At 41.2% G+C, this 23,079-nt stretch overlaps 1 protein-coding gene across 3 annotated transcripts in view; it reads left to right on the top strand.

The window, feature by feature from the left end:
* Positions 1 to 12,204, top strand: part of SLC36A2 (solute carrier family 36 member 2) — a 40,598-nt gene extending 28,394 nt beyond the window's left edge. The window contains exon 10 of one of the 3 annotated variants that reach the window (XM_002744403.7): positions 9,803 to 12,204. In XM_002744403.7, coding sequence (XP_002744449.1) covers positions 9,803 to 10,074 — 272 coding nt within the window. In that variant the 3' untranslated portion in view covers positions 10,075 to 12,204. Of the gene's footprint in view, positions 1 to 1,874; positions 3,546 to 9,802 lie in introns of those variants that run through there. The other 2 variants (XM_078363358.1, XM_017969027.4) reach the window with 2 other exon arrangements.
* Positions 12,205 to 23,079: the final 10,875 nt, after the last annotated feature.

Raw genomic sequence — 23,079 nt, 5'->3', positions numbered from 1 at the left:
CAGGAAGGTCCAGAGGTAGGATTTGAATTCAAGTCATATAAATCCAGAGCTGGTGCCCTTTACCTCCAGGGCAGACATTGAAAATGGGACTCTCTTCTGGCAACAGGTGTTGTTTGAACTTACAATTTTGTATAAATTTGGGCTAACATTTAAAATGTGGAAATCTTCCATACAAATGCAGATTTTAAAAATTTTTTGGTGGGGGTAATATCAAACGATCAGGCAAGCCTGGGATCACATTTCCCATCAGCAACAATCGGCCGGGGCTCCTTGGCTCCTGGATGGCCCTGTGCTTGCCGATTGGCTGAGGACAGTCCCACTCCCCGGCTCACAGGAGCCCCCATCACCCAGAGTGCCCCTTCTGCAATTATTCCACCAGAGGCTGAAGGAGACGGCTAGAGATTCCATTATAGACTAGAGGTGGCCCACTGTCCCTAAGATGCCTTTTGGTTGTCATTGCAAAAGTGTCTTCTTTTTAAGGCTGACTTGTATTCCACTGTATGTACATTTTCTGTATCCATTCATCTGTCCAGGGACATTTAGAAAATTCTTTTTTTTTCTTTTTGCATGACAAAATGTTACTTTTAAATGATTACCAGTACACCAAGTAATAACATGTAACAAATTCTTCAATTCTACCATCTAGTAATTTTGATTAAGAGAAACTAAAAGCAGCTCAAACAGTTACACTAGCATTCATTATTCTAACCATTAGCAGGAATGGACTAGTTTAAGGCTGGCTGCTGATTCACGCAGATTACAGATAACCATTGACTATTTTTTCATAGATAGAGTCCCTGACATTCAAGAAAGTGCTACAGGGGGAAAAAATTATTAATCTCTTTTTTTTCCAAAGAATTTTTTTTACTAGATATAAGAAAGAAAAAGTCAACATGGATACATATGTTACTTGAGCTAAAAGGCATAGGAAAACAGATAACATATACCCATTAAATTTGCACTAAATACAATGTAAACAGAAACTTTATAGGTAAGTTCTAACTCTGTACAAAGAAGCTATATTTTATATTCTCCAAGAAGTGAAGGAACCTTCTATATAATATACAGAAATCATTTAATGCCTTTTCATAAGAATATAACTGGAGCTTCATATTCCCTGAGGGTATCTAAAATGCCAATCCATGGTACAGGTGCTTCTTCTTCTTGCTCCTCTTCATTTACGCAGCAGTTTTCATGGATTTCTGTCCAGGTGTCACAGACAAAAGCCAGGAGGCTATCCAAGCCTTCACCCCCATTCTGCTGGAAGTAGGTCTGGAGGCTGGTTTTCTTCCTCTGATCCTCCTGTAGGAGGTGCCATGGCTGCTGTGGGATTCCAGGGAACGGCTTCCTTGGTCTTGAACTCTTTCTCCCCCTGCAGGCAGTGCTGTTCAGTTTCAGCCTCAGCTGCTTCCTTGGCCTGCTTCATTCAGCCTCTAGGTTTTTTGCTCACACTTGGACACCTTCTCAGGGGCTGCGTCTTGGTCTGCAGCAGCTGCTGAATCCCCTGAGACTGATTGGCTGAAGTCGCTTTTGATTCTCACATTTCTAGGCCAGCCCACAGCATTTATTGGACACTGATTTTCTTCTTTAGAAGTGATTCACTCTCAATTTGACCTTGAAGGCAAGAACCATCTAGTATCTTGGAGATTCCAGACGGATCAAGGAATTTGCTGTATAAAGATAACACTCCCTTAAGGCTAAACTGCACTTCATGCATTGTCTCAATTAGCATGTATGAGTAAATAACTTGGAGTAATAGCAAAGATAACTCTTCTGAGTGCTTTACATGAATAATCTCATTGAAGACTTTTATATCCTGTGCAGAATGAATCATAATACCTAAAAGGATAGTAGCATTCATCTCTATTTTGCAGCAGAGGAAACAAGCTGAGGAAAGGGTGGGACTCGGCCAAGGCCACACAAGGAAGAATCAGACTCCTGCCTTCCAGACCTGTTCTGTTCTGTTACACTCCTCCTTCAAAGGAGGCCTGGTCAAGACTCCTGGGATTTCTTGGTAACCAGGAACATTTTTTATCATATACAATAAAAAATGTAAAAACCCTGGTCTGGAAAACATCCTGCTAAAAATATATAATTTCAAAATTTTTAGCTTTCCGTGTTTCTTTGTTAGGTGTTTTCTGACATGTAGGTAAAGCCTGGAGAAGACACTTCTTTAAGGGTATCATACCTCGTGGGGTTTCTTCCAACTGAAGACTTCTTTGTACTATAAATGATTTCACATTCAAATTGTTTGTAAGTAAGAGGTTCTTATACTCATGTTAATTATTTATTAAAATACTAGGCATTTTTAAAATTATTTATTTATATTATTATTTTAGTTATTAAAATGTTAGGCATTTTTAAAAAGACAAGACTTTTAAAAAATTTGTACATTGGGCCACGCGTGGTGGCTCACACCTGTAATCCTAGCACTTTGGGAGGCCGAGGTGTGTGGATCACCTGAGGTCAGGAGTTTAAGACCAGCCTGGCCATCATGGTGAAACCCCATGTTGAAAAAAAAAAAAATTGTACATTGATACAAACTTTGATAGTCCAAACATTGATAGTTTGTACACTGATATATTCCAAACAGCTTGAATGGTTCTCAGTACTTTTATTTAGTGTTATTTATTAATAAGATCTTAAGTTTTGTTGACTATGTAAGGATCCAAAATGTAACTCAGTAGCATAAAGATTATTTTAAGCTAAAAACATTTGAACAAAAGAAGCTACAGGAAAAAAAATCTTTATATTTCTTTTACTGATGTAAGCAGGACCTCCTGAAAAATACAGCTGCCATAAATATCTTCTCTGGGAGGTTTAGAGCCAGAAAAGCGACTTAGCGTTATCATTGGAGTTACTAACTGCTTAACAAATTTTATCTGAAACTGTCATAGCTTCCCCTTGTTCTTCCATAAAAGCCCTTCCTCCTGCCTCCTTTTCCCCTTATTAAGAGGGTATCTTTGGCTGTTCTGGAAGCCAATTCATCCCAAGGCTCTGGAGCTTATAAATTCGATTTGTCTTTTCTCTTGTTAATCTTACCTATTGTCAGTTAAACTCACAGGCCCCCAACCACTGACCCCAAGTTGGTAGAGGAAAAGTTTTTCCTCCTAACAATATGAATGAACAATATGAATGAATACAATTGGACAGAGACACGCCAAATTTGTTGGTGTTGTTATTTTGAGATGGGGTCTCACTATGTTAACCAGGCTGTCCCTGAACTCCCAGATCCTCCTGCCTCAGCCTCCCACATAGTTTATGCTATAGGAATGTGCCACTGTGCCTGGCTCAATTTTTAATGTGTAACTTCTAGGGAATATGATTAGGGAAACTGGAGGGATTTCGACTTTTACTTTTTGTCATTGAATTTCTGAGAAACAACTAGTTTACTATTTAAGAAGAGAATTTTTCTGCTTCTACTTTTTTTTTTTTTTACTTTAGGTTCTGGAGTACAAGTGCAGGTCCTGCAGGGTTGTTGCATAGGTGCATACATAACGAGGTGGTTTGCTGCCTCTATTCCCCCTTCGTCTATATTCGGCATTTCTCCCCATGTGATCCCTCCCCACCCTCCCCACCCCCTGCTGTCCCTCCCCTACCCCCCCCAACTGCCCCCAGTATGTGATGATGCTCCTTTCCCTGAGTCCACGTGTTCTCATTGTTCAATACCCGCCTATGAGTGAGAACATGCAGTGTTTGGTTTTCTGTTCTTGTGTCAGTTTGCTGAGAATGATGGTTCCCAGATTCATCCAAGTCCCTACAAAGGACATGAACTCATCATTTTTTATGGCTGCACAGTATTCCATGGTGTATATGTGCCACATTTTCTTGGTCCAGTCTATCACTAATGGGCATTTGGGTTGGTTCCAGGTCTTTGCTATTGTACACAGGGCTGCAGTGAACATTCGTGTGCATGTGTCTTTATAATAGAATGATTTATAATCCTTTGGATATATACCCAGTAATGGGGTTGCTGGGTCAAATGCAATTTCTATTTCTAGGTCCTTGAGGAATTGCCACACTGTCTTCCACAATGGTTGAACTAATTTACACTCCCACCACCTGTGTAAGAGTGTTCCTATTTCTCCACATCCTCTCCAGCACCTGTTGTCTCCAGATTTCTTAATGATCGCCATTCTAACTGGCATGAGATGGTATCTCAATATGGTTTTGATTTGCATTCTCTAATGACCAGTGATGATGAGAATTTTTTCATATTTTTTTGGCCTCATATATGTCTTCTTTTGAGAAGTGTCTGTTCATATCCTTTGCCCACTTTTGAATGGGTTTGTTTGTTTGTTTGTTTTCTCATATATCTGTTTTAGTTCTTTGTAGATTCTGGATATTAGCCCTTTGTCAGATGGGTAGATCACAAAAATGTTTTCCCATTCTGTTGGCTGACAGATCACTCTAATAATTGTTTCTTTTGCTGTACAGAAACTCTGAAGTTTAACTAGATCCCATTTGTCTATCTTGGCTTTTGTTGCCATTGCTTTTGGTGTTTTAGTCATGAAGTCCTTGCCTATGCCTATGTCCTGGATGGTTTGCCTATGTTTTCTTCTAGAGTTTTTATGGTGCTAGGTTTTATGTTTAAATCTTTAATCCACCTAGAGTTAATTTTAGTGTAAGGTGTCAGGAAGGGGTTCAGTTTCTGCTTTCTGCACATTGCTAGCCAATTTTCCCAACACCATTTATTAAACATGGAGTCCTTTCCCCATTGCTTGTTTTTCTGAGATTTGTCAAAGTTCAGATTGTTGTAGCTATGTGGTGTTGCTTCCAAGGCCTCTATTCTGTTCCATTGGTCTATGTCTCTGTTTTGGTACTAGTACCATGCTGTTTTGATTACTGTAGCCTTGTAGTATAGTTTGAAGTCTGGCAGTATGATGCTTCCAGCTTTGTTCTTTTTGCTTAGGATTGTCTTGGCTATGTGGGTTCTCTTGTGGTTCCATAGGAAATTTAAAGTGGTTTTTTTTTCCAGTTCTGTGAAGAAGGTCATTGGTAGCTTGATGGGGATAGTGTTGAATCTATAAATTACTTTGGGCAATATGGCCATTTTCACTATATTGTTTCTTCCTAACCATGAGCATGGAATGTTTTTCCATCTGTTTGTGTCCTCTCTTATTTCGTTGAGCAGTGGTTTGTAATTCTCCTTGAACAGGTCCTTTACATCCTTTGTTAGTTGTATTCCTAGGTATTTTATTCTCTTTGTAGCAATTGTGAATGGGAGTTCACTCTAGATTTGTCTCTCTTTTTGTCTGTTATTGGTATATAGGAATGCTTGTGATTTCTGCACATTGATTTTGTATCCTGAGACTTTGCTGAAGTTACTTATCAGTTTCAGGAGATTTGGGGCTGAGACGATGGAGTCTTCCAGATATACAATCATGTCATCTGCAAATAGAGACAGTTTGACTTCCTTCTTTCCTATTTGAATACCCTTTATTTCTTTTTCTTGCCTGACTGCTCTGGCTAGAACTTCCAATATTATATTGAATAGGAATGGTGAGAGAGAGCATCCTTGTTTAGTGCCTGATTTCAAAGGGAATGCTTCCTGCTTTTGCCCATTCAGTATGATATTGACTGTGAGTTTGTCATAAATAGCTTTTATTATTTTATGATATGTTCCATCGATACCTAGTTTATTGAGAGTTTTTAGCACGAAGGACTGTTGAATTTTGTCGAAGGCCTTCTCTGAATCTGTTGAGATAATAATATGGTTTTTGTCTTTGGTTCTGTTTATGTGATGGATTATGTTTATGGACTTGTGTATGTTGAACCAACCTTGCATCCCTGGGATGAAGCCTACTTGATTGTGATGAATGATCTTTTTGATATGCTGTTGCATTCAGTTTGCCAGTATTTTATTGAAGATTTTTTCATCTATGTTCATCATGGATATTGGCCTGAAGTTTTCTTTTTTTTGTTGAGTCTTGCCAGGTTTTGGTATCAGGATGATGTTGGTCTTATAAAATGAGTTAGGGAGGATTCTCTCTTTTTGTATTGTTTGGTATAGTTTCAGAAGGAGTGGTACCAGCTCCTCTTTGTACGTCTGGTAGAATTTGTCTGTGAACCCAGCTGGACCTGGGCTTTTTTTGGTTGGTAGGCTATTAATTGCTGCCTCAACTTCAACCCTTGTTATTGGTCTATTCAGGGCTTCAACTTCTTCCTGGTTTAGTCTTGGTAGGTAGAAGTGTCCAAGAATTTATCCATTTCTTCCAGGTTTACTGGTTTGTGTGTGTAGAGTTGTTTGTAGTAATCTCTGATAGTAGTCTGTATTTTTGGGGACTCAGTGGTGATATCCCCTTTATCATTTTTTATTGCATCTAATTGATTCTTCTCTCTTTTTTTTTTTTTTTTATTAGTCTGGCTAGCAGTCGATTTTGTTGATCTTTTCAAAAAACCAGTTCCTGAATTTATTGATTTTTTCAAGGTTTTTTTGTGTCTCTATCTCCTTCAGTTTGGCTGTGATCTTAGTAATTTCTTGTCTTCTGCTAGGTTTTGAGTTTTTTTGATCTTGCTCCTCTAGCTCTTTCAATTTTGGTGATAGGGTGTTGGTTTTAGATCTTTTCCTTGTTTCTCATATGAGCATTTATTGCTATAAATTTCCCTCTCAACACTGCTTTAAAGGTGTCCCAGAGATTCTGGTAAGTTGTGTCTTCATTCTGATTGGTTTCAAAGAACATCTTAATTTCTGCCTTCATTTCATTGTTTATACAATGGACACTCAGAAGCAAGTTGTTCAGTTTCCAATAGTTGTGCAGATTTGAGTGAGTTTCTTAATCCTGAGTTCTAATCCAATTGTGCTGTGGTCCGATAGACTGTTTGTTTTGATTTCCATTCTTTTGCATTTGCTGAAGAGTGATTTGCCTCCAATTATGTGGTCAATTTTAGAGTAAGTGCAATGTGGTGCTGAAGAAGAATGTATATTCTGTGGATTTGGGGTGCAGCGTTCTGTATATGTCTATTAGGTCCGCTTGGTCCAGCTCTGCATTCAAGTCCTGGATGTTGTTGTTAATTTTCTGTCTTGTTTATCTGTCTAATATTGATGGTGGAATGTTGAAATCTCCCGCTATTACTGTGTGGGAGACTAAATCTCCTTTTAGGTCATTAAAAACTTGCTTTATGTATCTAGGTGCTCCAGTGTTGGGGCGTATATATTTAGGATATTTAGCTCTTTCCATTGGATTGATCCTTTTACCATTATGTAATGCCCTTCTTTGTCTCTTTTGATCTTTGTTGGTTTGAAGTCCATTATATCAGAGACTAGGATTGCTACCTCTACTTTTTTTTGTTCTCCATTTGCTTGGCAAATCTTCTTCCATCCCTTTGAGTCTATATGTGTTGTTGTATGTGAGATGGATTTTCTGAATATAGCACACCAATGGGTCTTGACTTTTTATCCAGTTTACCAGTCTATGTCTTTTGATTGGGGCATTTAGGCCATTTACATTCAATGTTAAAATTGTTATGTGTGAATTTGATCCTGCCATTTTGTTACTGGCTGGTTTTCTTGCCCATTAGTTGACTCAGTCTCTTCATTGCATATTTGGTTTTTGCCATTTGGTGTGCTTTTGCAGTGGCTGGTATTTGTTCCTTTCTGTTTAGTGTTTCTTTCAGGAGCTCTTGTAAGGCAGGTCTGGTGATGATGAAATCTCTCCGTAATTGCTTGTCCATAAAGAATTTTATTTCTCCTTCACTTATGAAGCTTAGTTTGGCTGGATATGAGATTCCGCATTGAAAGTTCTTTTCCTTAAGGATGTTGAATATTGGCCCCCACTCTCTTCAGCTTATAGGGTTTCTGCTGAGAAATCTGCTGTGAGTCTGATTGGCTTCCCTCTGTGGGTGACCTGACCCTTCTCTCTGGCTGCCCTTAGCATTTTTTCCTTCATTTCAACCTGGTGAATCTGACGATTATGTGCCTTGGGGTTGCTCTTCTTTGTGGAGTTGTCTGTATTTCTTGGATTTGAATGTTGGACTGCCTTGCTAGGCTGGGGAAGTTCTCCTGGATAATATTCTGGAGTGTATTTTCCAGCTTGGATTCATTCTCCCTGTCATTTTCAGGTACACCTATCAAGCATAGATTATGTCTTTTCACATGATCCCATATTTCTTGGAGGCTTTGGTCATTTATTTTCACTCTTTGTTCTCTTGTCTTCTCTTTATTACATTGAGTTGATCTTCAATCTCTGATTTCCTTTCTTCTGCTTGATTGATTCAGCTATTAAAACTTGTGTTTGCTTCACATAGTTCTTGTGCTGTGTTTTTCAACTCCATCAAGTTGTTCATGTTCTTCTCTAAGCTGGTTATTCCAGTTAGCATTTCGTCTAACCTTTTTTTCAAGGTTTTTAGTTTCTTTGCATTGGGTTAGAACATGTTCCTTTAGCTCAGAAAAGCTTGTTATTACCCACTTTCTGAAGCCTGTTTCTGTCAATTTGTTGCACCCTTTCTCAGTCATGTTGTGTTCGCGTATTGATGAGGAGTTGTGATCCCTTGAAGGAGAAGAGGTGTTCTGGTCTTTGATGGTTTCATCTTTTTTGTGCTGTTTTTTTTCCTGGCTTCATGGATTTATCTATCTCTGATCTCAGGGAGCTGCTTGATGAAGTCACTTGTCTGCCTATCGAGGTGGGTTTCCAGGAACTCCTTCAGGTTACCAGGTAGGCTTCCTGTGTCTTTTTTGTTCACACTGGGAAGTTAGGCCTGCCTCTTCTGCTGACCTGGAGGTGCTGCTGGGTGGTCAAGAACACCGCCCTGTTGCTACGTAGGCTTCCTGTGTTCTCTGTTAAAACATGAAGCCTAGTCCCACCTCTTTAATGGTGGGTTGTGCTTTTGCTCCACGGAGCTGGATCATTCAGGGTTCAGCTGAGACTAAGCCACTGGCTGCGTAACCTGCTAGAGTTAGTGCTTCAGCCCTCTGGGGTTTGTAGGGGAGAGTAGGGATCCACCCTGCTGCACCGTCTATCTCCCCACTTTCAGCTCCCTGTCTCTCTCCAGGTGGCGGAGAGGGGCGATAGCTCAGTCTTCAGGCTCTTCCAGTGAGCTTATGGGCTTATGTGTTTGCTTAGATCTGGGCAACAATCCGAGACACATTCCTGGATTATTATTCAACTCTGCACTTGTAATTCACAGCGCTTGACTGGCAAAGATCCCCTGTTCTGTGGATTTCTGAGGCTTTGGGGAAAATGCTATATCTGGACCGGGGTGCTGGAGGGGAAGCCTCCAACTCACTGGTCAGAGGCACTTTCTGGGTGAAGCAGCACCCCTCCCTGCCTTCCGTCTGCCCTATCTGGGCTTTGCTCACTATCTGACCAGACCTGTTGAAATGTACCTGGTACTTCAGTTGGAGCTAGGAGATCTCTTGATTTCTGCGTCTCTCTTGCTAGGTGTTGTGCACTAGAATTGTGTCTATTCAGCCATCTTTTTTCCTCTTCTTTTTTTTTTTTTTAATGAGACGGGACCTCACTTTGTCGCCCAGGCTGGAGTGCAGTGGCACTATCTTGGCTCACTGTAACCTCTCTCTCTTAGGTTCAAGCAATTCTCCTGCCTCAGCCTCCTGAGTAGCTGAGATTACAGGAACCTACCACACCCGGCTAATTTTTGTATTTTTACTAGAAACAAGATTTCACTATGTTGGACAGGCTGGTCTTGAACTCCCAACATCCAGTGATCTGCCCATCTTAGCCTCCCAAACTGCTGAGATTACAGGTGTGAATCACTGCACCCAGCCAAAAAGAGGATTTTAAGAAGAAACTTTCAAAGTTTGGCTAAGGCTGGAATTCATCTGTTCGCTATATTCTCCATGCAGGCCTCCTGGCCATCCTCATCCCCCGCCTGGACCTGGTCCTCTCCCTGGTGGGCTCCGTGAGCAGCAGCGCCCTGGCCCTCATCATCCCACCCCTCCTGGAGGTCACCACCTTCTACTCAGAGGGCATGAACCCCCTCACTATCTTCAAGGACGCCCTGATCAGCATCCTGGGCTTCGTGGGCTTTGTGGTGGGGACGTACCAGGCCCTGGATGAGCTACTCAAGTCAGCAGACTCTCTCCCCTTTTCCAACTCCACCACTTTTATTCAGTGAGCATGGCACTGCTCCTTGCCCCTTTTAATGAAACGGATCTCTTTTTTTTTTTTTCTTGAGATGGATTTTTGCTCCTTGGGCAATGATGAGGCCTCGGCTCATCACAGCCTCCACCTCCCAGGTTCAAGTGATTCTCCTGCCTCAGCCTCCTGAGTAGCTGGGATTACAGGCATGTACCACCAGGCCCGGCTACTTTTTGAATTTTCAGTAGAGATGGTGTTTCTCCATGTTGGTCAGGCTGATCTCGAACTCCCGACCTCAGGTGATCCTCCCGCCTCTGCCTCTCAAAGTGCTGGGATTATAGGCATGAGCCACTGTGCCCAGCCGGATCTCTTTTATATGCATTATCTTTATGTCACTGCTTTACCTTTCATCTGGGCCAAGTCATGATGAAACAAGAAAGGACTCTCCAGCTACAAGCTCTAAATGGTAATTTTTTTTTAACTTTATTTTGTTTATTTCTTCTTCTTTTCACCTGTGGCATTCCACTACATTGTGAGCTTTGCCTTGGAAGGCTCTGGATTCTATCCTACCTTATGATAATTGGCACAGTGGATTTCATACCTAGCGTGGAAGTATGCAAGAAGAAGCCACCAGAGGGCCCCAAGTGGCAGCAACTGGCAGAAGGAAGTGCAGCCAGCTAAGACTGTCCACACTTTGGCAGACAATAGGTTTTCCCTTTTCTGGATCTGTTCAAACAGCAAACACTAAGAGTGGGTACATAATCCACAAGCCAGAAAGTTGTACATGGCTCCAGTGTTGAGGTGGGTAAGGCCAAGATGACCAGTATGAAGAAACTCAGATAGAAAGGAGCCACGCATGTTAAGTTAGAGGCAACAAACATTTCAAACCATTAGAGAATATTTTCTCCCAATTTGAAGATCCCAACCATGAGTAGGAGGCATGGAAGTAGATGTGCCCATGGGAGGGATAAGAGGTGAACATGAAAATTATTTGAATAGACTTTACTTCTTTTTTTTTTTTTTTTTTTTTTTTTTTTGAGGCAGAGTCTCATTCTGTTGCCAGGTGCCAGGCTGGAGTGCAGTGGCACAATCTCGGCTCACTGCAACCTCCGCCCCCTGGGTTCAAGCAATTCTCCTGCCTCAGCCTCCTGAGTAGCTGGGACTACAGGCACGAGCCACCACGCCCAGCTAATTTTTGTATTTTTTAGTAGAGACAGGGTTTCACCGTGTTGGCCAGGATGGTCTCGATCTCTTGACCTCGTGATCCACCCGCCTTGGCCTCCCAAAGTGCTGGGATTACAGGCTTGAGCCACCGCGCCCGGCCCGACTTTACTTCTTAATTCTTGCACATGCATTCTTCATTACCTACTGTGTGCCAAACAAGATTTTGTAGAATATTGCAAAAATGTCCATAAATTCCTCTTGATAATGTGACTTTGCAGCTGCTCCTATGAAGAGAAGAAGTCTATATCTCTATGCCTTAAATTTGTGTTTGTTCTCTCTCCCTCTCTCTTTTTTTAAATGGAGTCTTACTCTGTTGCCCAGGCTGGAGTGCAATGGTGTGATCTCAGCTCACTGCAATCTCCACCTCCCAGGTTCAAGCAATTCTCCTGCCTCAGCCTCCCAAGTAGCTGGGATTACAGGCACCTGCCACTACGCCCAGCTAATTTTTGTATTTTTAGTAGAAACAGGGTTTCACCATGTTGGCCAGGCTGGTCTGGAACTCCTGACCTCAGGTGATCTGCCCTCCTCAACTTCCCAAAATGTTTGGATTACAAGTATGAGCCACCATGCCTGGCCTCTTCCCTTTAAATTTGATCCTGACCTTATAACTTGCTTTGGCCAATGGACATTAGTAAATGTGATGAAGTCAGAGGTTTGGTAATGTCTGTGTATCAGGACTTGCATCACTTGCTGCTCTGTGGAGTTGAGGCCACCAAGTAAAGAAGCCTGGGCTAGCCTACCAGAGGATCAGAGACCATGTGGAACACAAATGAATGATCCAAGTTGAGCCCTGTCCACAGATCAGCCAGCCTGCCAACTTCCAGACACATGAGTAAAGCCTTCCTAGACTATATCCAACCCCAGTCAGGCTGACCCAGACCATAAGAACTGTACAAATAATTCACAGAACTGTGATAAATAATAAAGATGTTTGTAATTTTAATCCATAGAGAGTGGAAGGTTTTATGCAGCAAAAGATAACTAATACATCATTCTAAAGAGGATACACTGATTAATGAGAAAAGAATCCCTGCTCTCAAGCAGCCAGTCTGCTGTCCATTGGGGAAGAGTAACAGGTAATCAGCTAAGTAAGTACCATCATGCATCCATCTCAGGGTGAAGGACACTGCCTGCTCTGGAGCACCAAGGAAGACTTTCCACAGGTAATGCCATTTGAGTGGGCTTTGAGTAGAACTTGAGTCTTCTAGGACTGAGTCTGAACCTCCTTCCACTCTGTTCTGCTGCCTGGACATTACTGCACCTATGCTTCTGTCTGATCTTGGCTGGTAGCCAGGGGCAAGCCAACCTGAGACATCACCTCAGTCTTTCTAGTGGTGACTGCTCTCTCTCCTCCCCGCAGAATTACTAAAGTTGAGAAAATGCACCTAGATAACTAAATAGATGTTAAAGATCTATAGTCCCAAAAGATAGGGAGAGGAGAGGTTCCCAACATACTCGCTGTGGTTTATGAATAATCTACACCTGGTTCAGCCTCGGTGTTAAGAGAACATTTGAAAAAACCCTGTCCTGCTTATTTTCATCCTTCATCTTCCCTGTGCCCCCAAGTTCCCAAGTTCTAGTCTGCTCTTTCTGTATGTTACTTTCTCTCTGCTGGACTTCCAAAAGCTACTTCATGAGCACAAGTCCACTCAGATGGAGGAAAGGCTGGTGGTCCACACCCAGATCCCATAGCCTTTAGAGTTCCTGTTGGGCAATAGGACACCCGGAACCTGTGCTGAGGTCCACAGTCCACTGCCAGAGGATGGGTTGTCATTTCCACCTTGAGCATTGTTTCATCAGCAAACCCAAAGGACTTCCGCTGATCCATTCTAAGTGTTGGCAACATTATCATCCTCTCTGGAAACACTTCTCTCCCCCCCTGCTCCACTATCAATCACCCCACCCATCCTTGAAGTTTAAGGTTATCTTCTCTGTTATTAAAAAAAAGAAAAAGGATGAGTTCATGTCCTTTGCAGGGACATGAATGAAGTTGGAAACCATCATTCTCAGCAAACTGACACAAGAACAGAAAAACAAACACGGTGTGTTCTCACTCATAAATAGGTGTTGAGCAATGAGAACACATGGACACAGGGAGGGGAACATAACACACCAGGGCCTGTTGGGGGCTGGGGGGTAAGGGAGGGCTAGCAGGGGGTGGGGTAATTGGCAGTTACAGCACTATAGGCAAGTGCCATCATGCTTGGTTAATTTTTTAAGTTTTGTAGAGATGAGGTCTCACTATGATAGTGTATACCTCACAGGGTCGTTGTAACTATTAAATTGGATTACCTGATTTCAAATTATACCACAAAGATATAGTAACCAAAACTGCATGATACTAACATAAAAACAGACATATAGAATAATGGAACAGAATAGAGAAGCCAGAAACAAATCCATACACTTACAGTGAACTCATTTTTGACAAACTCATTTTTTTCCCAAGAACATACACTGGGAAAAAGAGAGTCTTTTCAATAAATGCTGCTGGGAAAACTGGATATCCATATGCCAAAGAATGAAACTAGACCCCCCATCTCACCGTATACAAAAATCATATCAAAATGGATTACAGACTTACATCTAAGATATCCAACTATGAAACTACTGTAAGAAAACATTGGGGAAAATCTCAAAAACATTGGTCTGGGCAAAAATATCTTGAGTAATATCCCACAAGCACAGGCAACCAAAACAAAAAGGACAAGTGGGATCACATCAAGTTACCTTCTGCGGCCATGTATAGGGGCTTAGACCTTTATTCCTAGCACTTTGGGAGGCTGAGGTGGGCAGATCACTTGAGCCCAGGAGTTTGAGACAAGCCTAAGCAACATGGTGAATCCCCATCTCTACAAAAAAGAGAAAAATTAGCTGGTTGTGCTGGTGTGTGCCTATAGTATCAGCTACTCCGGAGGCTCACCTGAGCCTGGGGAGGTCAAGGCTACAGTGAGCCATGATTATGCCACTACACTCCAGCCTGGGTGACAGTGAGATCCTGTCTCAAAAAGTAAAATAAAAAGAATCTCTGCACAGTGAGGGAAGCAATCAACAAAGTAAAGAGACAACCCACAGAATGAGAGAAAATATTTGCAAACTATTCATCTGAAAAGGGATAAATGACGCAAATATATACGGAGCTCAAACAACACTATTGAAAAAAATCAGCCAGGCATGGTGTCTCATGCCTGTAATCCCAGCACTTTGGGAGGCCAAGGTGGATGGATCACCTGAAGTCAGAGTTGAAGACCAGCCTGGGCAACATGGTGAAACGCTGTCTCAACTGAAAATACAAAAACTAGCCTGGGTTGGTGGTGCACACCTGTAATCCCAGCTACTCGGGAGACTGAGGCAAGAGAATCACTTCAACCTGGGAGATGGAGGTTGCAGTGAGCCGAGATCATGTCATTGCATTCCAGTCTGGACAACAAGAGTAAGATTCCATCTCAAAAAAAAAAAAAAAAGGAAGAAAGAAAAAATATAATCCAATCAAAAAATGGGCAAAATATTTGAATAGACATTTCCCAAAAAGAAGACTACAGATGGCAAATAGACATAGGAAAAGGTGTTCAACATCATTGATCATCAAAGAAATGCAAATCAAAACTACAGTGAGATTTTATTTTAATACCTTAGTTAAAATGGCTTATATCCAAAAGATAGGCAAGGATGTGGAGAAAAGGGAACTGTCATATAAGTATTGGTGGGAATGTAAGTTAGTATGGCCACTATGGAGAAAAGTTTGGATGTTCCTCAAAAAATTGAAAATTGAGCTACTCTATGGTCCAGCAATCTTACTGCTAGGTATATACTCAAAAGAAAGGAATTCAGTATATTGAAGAGATATCTGCACTCCTACGTTTTACAATAGCCAGCATTTGGAAACAACCTAAGTGTCCACCAATAGATCAATGGATAAGGAAAATGTGGTACATATACACATTTGAAGTGTGTATAATGGAGTACTATTCAGCCATAGAAAACAATGAGTTCCTATCATTAACAATATCATAGATGGAACTGGAGATCAATATGTCAGGTGAAATAAGCCAGGCACAGAAAGACAAACATCACATGTTCTAATTTATTGGTGGGATCTAAAAATCAAAACAATTGAACTCATGGACATAACAAATAGAAGAATGGAAAGGAAGTGGGCATGGTTAATGGGTACAAGGAAATAGAATGGAGAAGACATACTATTTGATAGCAAAACAGAGTGACTATAGCCAATAATAATTTAATAGTACATTTTAGAGTAACTAAAAGAGTATAATTGGATTGTTTGTAACACAAAGGATAAATGCTTAAGGGAATGAGTATCCCACTCTCTATGATATGCTTATTTCACATTGTATGCCTGTATCAAAATGTCTCATGTACCCCATAAATATATATATCTACTATATATCTCCAAAATTCAAAAATTAAAACATGAAAAAACCCAAAATAGAGAATAGAAAAAAATGTGACCAGTGAATTACAATTTTTTTTTGAAATTTGAAATCCAACAACCCCTCTACAAATAAGAAATCAGCATGAAATGAGGAGGGAGTCTGGAGGCTGTATGGTGAATCGGGGCAAAGCAGGCTGTCACTGACTGCCTACCTTACTACCTGATGCTATTTAAACTCTCCCAGGGTGCAGAGAGAGAAGAAAATCTGCCCTTTTTTTTTTTTTATACAAAAGGGTCCTTATTCTGATACCAAAATTGAACAAAGCACATGCAAAAATTATGACCACATTAAATATGAATGCAAGCATCTTCCTTATTTATTGTAGATTATTGTGCTGTCAATGAATACTAGCATCTTAGAACAATAGCAATCAGAACCTGATAATGTATTTTAAAAGAACAGGATGCCATGGAGATTTCCCAAATCCCAAAATGATTTAATACTAACAAATCCATTACCATAGCTAACATTTAAGATTCAGGTGGGCAGGGGGAATGGTCACTTATAGATTCTGAGAAAAAGCTTTAATGAAATTTCATGATACAGTCCAAATTTTCAAAGAAGCTTCAATATTATAAAATTACAAGGAGGAAGAAAGTGATCTCAACATAAGCATTGTAGTTAACAAGAAAATACTGAGAGGGGTTGAAAAATAAAGCACGAGAGTAGAAAAGGGTTTGGTGTCACTATGCTATTGCCTGGAAAGCACTAGCGAATCAATCATACGCTGTTAGCAGCAAAAGGACTCAGTGACGTGGACAGTAACAAAACGAAATCTGTAAAATTATTGTCTTTCCTGCATACTAATAATCATCAAGAAGTAAAATTGGAAGGGAGGGGTCGAAGTCACATACACAGTAGCAAAAGAAAACAAAAATATCTAGAAACATATATTTTAATGTGCTCTATTTTTGTGAAAAAATTAAGCTCTGAGGCATAAATCAAGACTTGCATAAACATAGAGTCATAACATACTTTAGATGGTAAACCTCAGTATTGTAAATATGGTCATTTTGAGCAATTTAATTAATCAATTTAATGTTACCTCAATAAAATGCTCAACTAGAGTTCCTGGGAGGGAGGAGGAACTTGGCAAATTCATCCGGAAGAATTAACGTAGGTGGGGTGGGGAGGGAAATTGTGAAAAAGATGAGGAAGGAGAGTGGATCTTCTCTATCAGATATTAAGTATGTTGCACAGTATCGTAATTAAAAGTGTGGTGCTAGCATCAAAAAGGACTGCTCAATGAGAGGGGAGTGCAAATACCAAGCCAAGAATGCAGAGAAACTGTATTATATGATAATGAAAGAAACTGTAATGAATTCTTATGATTTCTGTTGACTCAGCATCCATTTTGAAAATAAATTGGACTTTCTTATACCAAAAACAGGGCTTACTCCTCTCCCCCCAACCCCCAGTTTGTTGTTGTTGTTGTGTGTTTTTGTGTTTTTGTGTGTGTGTGTGGTTTGCTTTTTGTTTGTTTGTTTTTTAGACGGAGTCTTGCTCTGTTGCCCAGTCTGACAGTGGCATGATCTTGGCTCACTGCAACCCCCGCCTCTCAGGCTCAGGTGAATCTCATGTCTCAGCCTCCCAAGTAGCTAGGATTACAGCCACCCACCACCACGCCCGGCTAGTGTGTGTGGGGGTGTGTGTGAGGGTGTGTGTGTGTGTGTGTGTGTGTATGTGTGTGTTTTCGTAGAGATAGGGTTTATCCATGTTGGCCAGGCTAGTCTACAACTCTGGGCCTCAAGCAATCCACCCGCCTCGGCTCACGTTTACAGGCATGAGTCACCACACCCAGCCTTATTCCACTTCGATGGTTTACAGTTTCCTACCTCTTAGTTCCTCAAGGTCTTTGATCCAGATATCTGCCCTACCCAGCCACATCCTGGGGTGCCTACCTCCTTTCAAGACAGCTAAATCCAACCTACTTGTCTCACCTCAATGACCCCTACACCCTACGTGGACAGTGCAGATACGCAACAGTGACCACCTCTCTGACTCAGCATGACCTGCTTGGAAATCATGCCTTCTTACCTTAAGCCCACAGACTGGAACTTCCCTCGGGAAACCTGCTTGAGTGGGCAATGCCCCCATAAATGCTTTAGTTCCACAGGTTCTCTCTTTTTCTCTCTCTCCCCCAGCACCTGCCCCACCTTGCCCACTGGTTGAGTGTGCATTTCCTGCCTTCTTCTCACTGGGATCTGTAATAAAACTGCTTATTTCATGGGTTTTGTTATGCCACCTCCTCTGTGTCTCGCCCAACAGACACACTTGAACCTAACTCTTTTCCTAGTCAGGGCTCTCATAGAGAGTAACTGCCTTGGATTATGGACACTCTCAAGAGAGAGACTTCAAGATCAAATTAGACAGAAATCACAAGAGTCTTTCAAGTAAACTGAGAAACAGACAGATTATTTAATAATGGTGTTGGGAAAACTAGTTAGCCATTTGGAAAATGGGTTAACAACAACAATAGTAGTTTGGAAGCTTACCAGACACTGAGCACCATTCTAGATGCTGTACATACATTAGGTCACTCAATCTTCCTAGCAATCCTCTGATATTGGCATTACTGTGATACCCATTACACAGATGAGGAAAACAAGGCACTGAAAGGTTGAGCGATTTAGCCAAACCACACAGCTAATAAGTGGTAGCTCCCAGATTCTGTTAAGAATTAAAGACTGAAAGACAAAAAACAAATAGCTATTTTTTAAAAATATATAATTTAGGAAAATATTTTATTATCTTGAAGTAGTAAAGGCTGTTCAATGTGAAACTAAAATGAAAAAGACTCAGAAGTCTAACTCTTAAACATATATAAAACTTTTCGTTTAAAGAAAGCATAGATAAAAGTATATAATGATTTCCAACTGGTAATAAATGTTTGCTGACTATATGAAGACACACACATATATGCTCCTTAATAACCTCTCCTCCCTTTACAAACAAAGCAATAGAATAATATGCAAAATTATAAGCAGGCAATTTACAAGAGAACAAATAGGGATGCCCAAATTATGTCAGGCCCTCAGTAGTAACCAAAGAACTTAATTAACTCAAAATGCTCATTCTCAGTAGCAACCAAATAACTCAAAATTAATGTCATTTTTACTTATCAGATTGTTAAACATTTTAAAGATTAATAAAAATTGCCATTGGCAGAGTGTGTAGAAATTAATGGTTATGTATTTGGCACAACTTTTCTGGAGGGCAATATGAATCAGAATTAAAAATGATATTATTTGACCCAACAATTCTAAGACGTCATTCTGGCAATAACCACATAAATGCTCAAAGGTATATTTACGTGACTGCTCATCACACTATTGTCTATGAAACAAACAAAAAACTGGAAATGTCCTACATAACCAATAGTAAGAGTTTTATTAAGCGAAATAAGGCACAAGAAAGGACTACGCAAGGAAGCAACTGGAACTTTCAAATATTGCTGGCAGGAATGCAAAATAGTACAGCAATTTTGGAAAAACAGGTAGTGGTAGTTATTCACCATGTGACTATGCTATCCCCCTCCTTAATTATTACCAGATAAAACATTTGATCACACAAGGTCCTGTACATAAAGGTTTTTAGAGGCTTTATTCATAATCACCCAAAACTACAAATAAACCAAAAGTCCATCAACAGGTGAATGAATAAGCACATTGTGATATATCATGCAATGGAATACTAGTAAGCTATAAAAAGGAAGAAACTACTGTTGCACTCAGCAATGTGGGGGAATCTCAAAAGCATTATGCTGAGTGAAAGATCCCAGACATAAAAGCTTATGTATTACATGATAACATTCTGAAAAAGGCCAAATGGTATAGGGATGGGACACACAGTGGTTGCCAGGGGGTGGACGTTGTGGGAGAAGACGCACTACAAATGGGCATGAGGGAATGCATTCTCTTCCCAGGGCCACAAGGGGGCATAGGGGCATAGTTTCAAAAGCAAGAACTTCCCAGAGCCATAGCCCCACCCTTGTCTGCATCCCGGAGCTTAAAGGTCTTTGTTTGACTTTTGCGCTCACGGGGAGAAAAATCAAAGATCAATAACTCTAGCAGAAGTTTAAAGGAACTTCTTTCATAGGACAGAAAATTTGAATGGGGCAGGAATTACTCCCAGGTTAAAAGTCCCCTTTTCCCACATCCAGCCAGACTCCATTTCTGGATACCCTTCCATGACCTCATGGAAGCTGCTCTCTCTCTCTCTCTCTCTCCTTTTTTTTTTTTTTTTTTTTTTTTCTTGAGACGGAGTTACCCAGGCTGGAGTGCAATGGCACGATCTCGTCTCACCGCAACCTCCGCCTCCTGGGTTCAGGCAATTCTCCTGCCTCAGCCTCCTGAGTAGCTGGGGCTGGGATTACAGGCACGCGCCACCGTGCCCAGCTAATTTTTTGTATTTTTAGTAGAGACTGGATTTCACCATGTTGACCAGGATGGTCTCGATCTCTTGACCTCGTGATCCACCGCCTCGACCTCCCAAAGTGTTGGGATTACAGGCATGAGCCACCGTGCCCGGCCTGCTCTCTATTTCTTTCTTCTTTTTTTTTCTCTCTCTCTCTGCCTAAATAAATCACTTTCTGCAAAACTCTTTGGAGTCCAGTATTTACTTAAACAAGCCCGCGGCACCCGGCGGGGTCCTCCCTCCCAGTCTGGGGTGAGTGAGGGACCAAGGACCTGGAAGAACACATTCTATCGGGGAGCTGAGTTTCCCCCACACCCCGGAACCTGGTCTCAGGCACAAGGGAATGTTTTGGCGGGATGGAAAGCTTACGTAGGTTGTGGTGTTATAAGACTGCAGACATTTGTCAAAACTCATCGAACTGTATGCTTTAAAAGGGTGAGTTTTTCTGGATGTGAATTTTTCCTCAATAAACCCAACCTTAGAAACAAGACACTCTCCAACCATTAAACATTATTTCTTCTTATGTTTGTTGAAATGAAAATATGTCCAGAATATATTAAGCAGAAACATTAGTATTATCATTTTGAAGATATACTTGTATATCCATGTTCATAACAGCATTACTCACAATAGCCAAAAGGTGAAAACAATCCCAAATATCCATCAACTGATGAATGAACAAACAAAATGTGGTTTATCCATACAATGAAATATTATTCGGCCTCAAACAAGACAGAAATTCTGACACATACTACCACATGGATGAACCCTGAGGACGTTGTGCTAAGTGAAGGAAGCCAGCCAAAAAAGACACACACTCTTATGATTCTCCTGAGATGCGGTACCTGGAGTAGCAGATTCACAGAGGCCAGCAGCGGAACTGTGGTTGTCATGGGCAGGGAGGTGGGGGTGGGAATAGGGTGTAGTTTCTTTGAATTTTTTTTTTTTTTTGAGGCTGGGTCTCACTCTGTCGTCCAGGCTTGGAGTGCAGTGGTGCGATCTCTGCCCACCAGGTTCAAGCAATTCTCCTGCCTCAGCCTCCCGAGTAGCTGGGATTACAGGAGCCCACCACCTCACCCGGCTAGGGTGTAGTGTCTTAATGGGTGCAGAGTTTCAGTTTTGCAAAATGCAAACTGTTCTGGGGATTGGATGCACAACAATGTGGATACCTTGTTCACATTGGTGAACTGCACACTTTTGAATCAGTTAAAGTGCCATTTGCAAGCTTTATGTTAAGTGCATTTTTAGCACATTTTTTCCAAAAGCTTTATTCTCAAATTGTGTTGTTGGCGGCAGTTGTGGGAGGTGTGCATGCTCATGTGTGCATGACCAAGGCTGCTCGCTCTGGGTGGTGGTGATTTCCACAGTCTCTCTTTTGTAGTTGTGAGTTTTGCTTTGCCTTGTTTTAAAATGAGCATAGCATTAATTATAATCCATCACTATCTTGTTTATTTACTTGCTTATTGTCTGTCTTCCTACTAAGGTGCAGACTCTGGAACCACCATCCATCCTATTTATTGTTAAATCTACAGCACTCTATATAGAATAGGCATGCATTAGGTAAGTATTAAAACAATGAATAAATGACATGGCAAAACCTCATCTCTACAAAAAAAAATACAAAAATTAGCTGGGCATGGTGGTGTATGCCTATAGTACCAGCTATTCAGGAGGCTGAGATGGGAGGATTGCTTGAACCCCAGAGGAGGAGGAGGATGCAGTGAGCTGTGATTATGCCACTGCCTTCAGCCTGGGCAACAGAGTGAGACCCTGTCTCAAAAAATAAAAATGAAATAATTTTGCAATAGGGGAGGAAGAATTATTTTCAACTTGAGAAAAAGTCTTTTGGGTATCAGAGGAGAGAGAGACTTCATTTGATATTCAGAGGAAGAGAGAAGCTCCCAGTGCCGATTTTGCAGCAGTACTAAGAGGTGGTGTGGGGAGTACCTTGGCCCCATGAGCTTCATAAGCAACCTGTGCAGTCATCCCAAACAAACACGCAACCAAAGTTCAGTGCTGGTGCCCACTCTATAAAAGCAGCTTTAGAACATGGTTTTGTTAATGCCGATCCATTCTTTCTGTAACTCAGGTTAAAAATATTGGAGTCGTCCTTGATTCCGCTCTCTTTTACATCCCACCTGAAGTGAATCAGCACATCCTCCTGATTTTATCTTTAAAAGTATCCAGAAATCAGTCATTACCCACCATCTCTTTCACTACCACCCTGGTTTAAGCCACTACAGACTTAAATGACGCCTGGGTCGTTGCAACACCCTTCTGAATTATTGTTATAGCCTCCTATTTGATATCCCTTGCACCCCTTCAATCTGCTTGCAAAAAAAAAAATGGCCAGAGATGTCCTGTCAAAATGTAAGTCATGTCACTTCTCTGCTCAGAACCCTCCATGATTTCTCATCTCTCTTAAAATAAAATCCAAAGGTGTTACAATAGCCTGCAAGGTCCTGCCCACCCACTCCATCCCACTTTCATGGCCTCTTTACCACATCTCTAGTGTGACCATGTAATTCATCATCCAAACCAAAATATCTCTTCCAAAATATCTCTTTATTTTATTCTTTTTTTTTTTTTTTTGAGTTGGCATTTCACTTGTGTCTCCCAGGCTGAAGTACAATGGTGCAATCTTGGCTCACTGCAACCTCCACCTTCCAGGTTCAAGCTATTCTCCTGCCTCAGCCTCCCAAGTAGCTGGAACTATAGGCATGTGCCACAAAGCATGGCTAATTTTTTTGTATTTTAGTAGAGATGGAGTTTCACCATGTTGGCCAGGCTGGTCTCTAACTCCTGATCTCAGGTGATCCACCTGCCTTGGCCTCCCAAACTGCTGGGATTACAGGCCTGAGCCATATGCCCAGCCTACTTAATTTTATTTTTAGAGTCGTTTGCTTGCCTCAATTGATCTTCCCATCTCAGCCTCCTGAGTAGTT

Source organism: Callithrix jacchus, chromosome 2, assembly GCF_049354715.1.
Source record: "Callithrix jacchus isolate 240 chromosome 2, calJac240_pri, whole genome shotgun sequence".
NCBI lineage: Eukaryota > Metazoa > Chordata > Mammalia > Primates > Cebidae > Callithrix > Callithrix jacchus.
The sequence above is the reverse complement of the archived record's forward strand: the minus strand, read 5'-3'. Positions and strand labels throughout refer to the sequence as shown.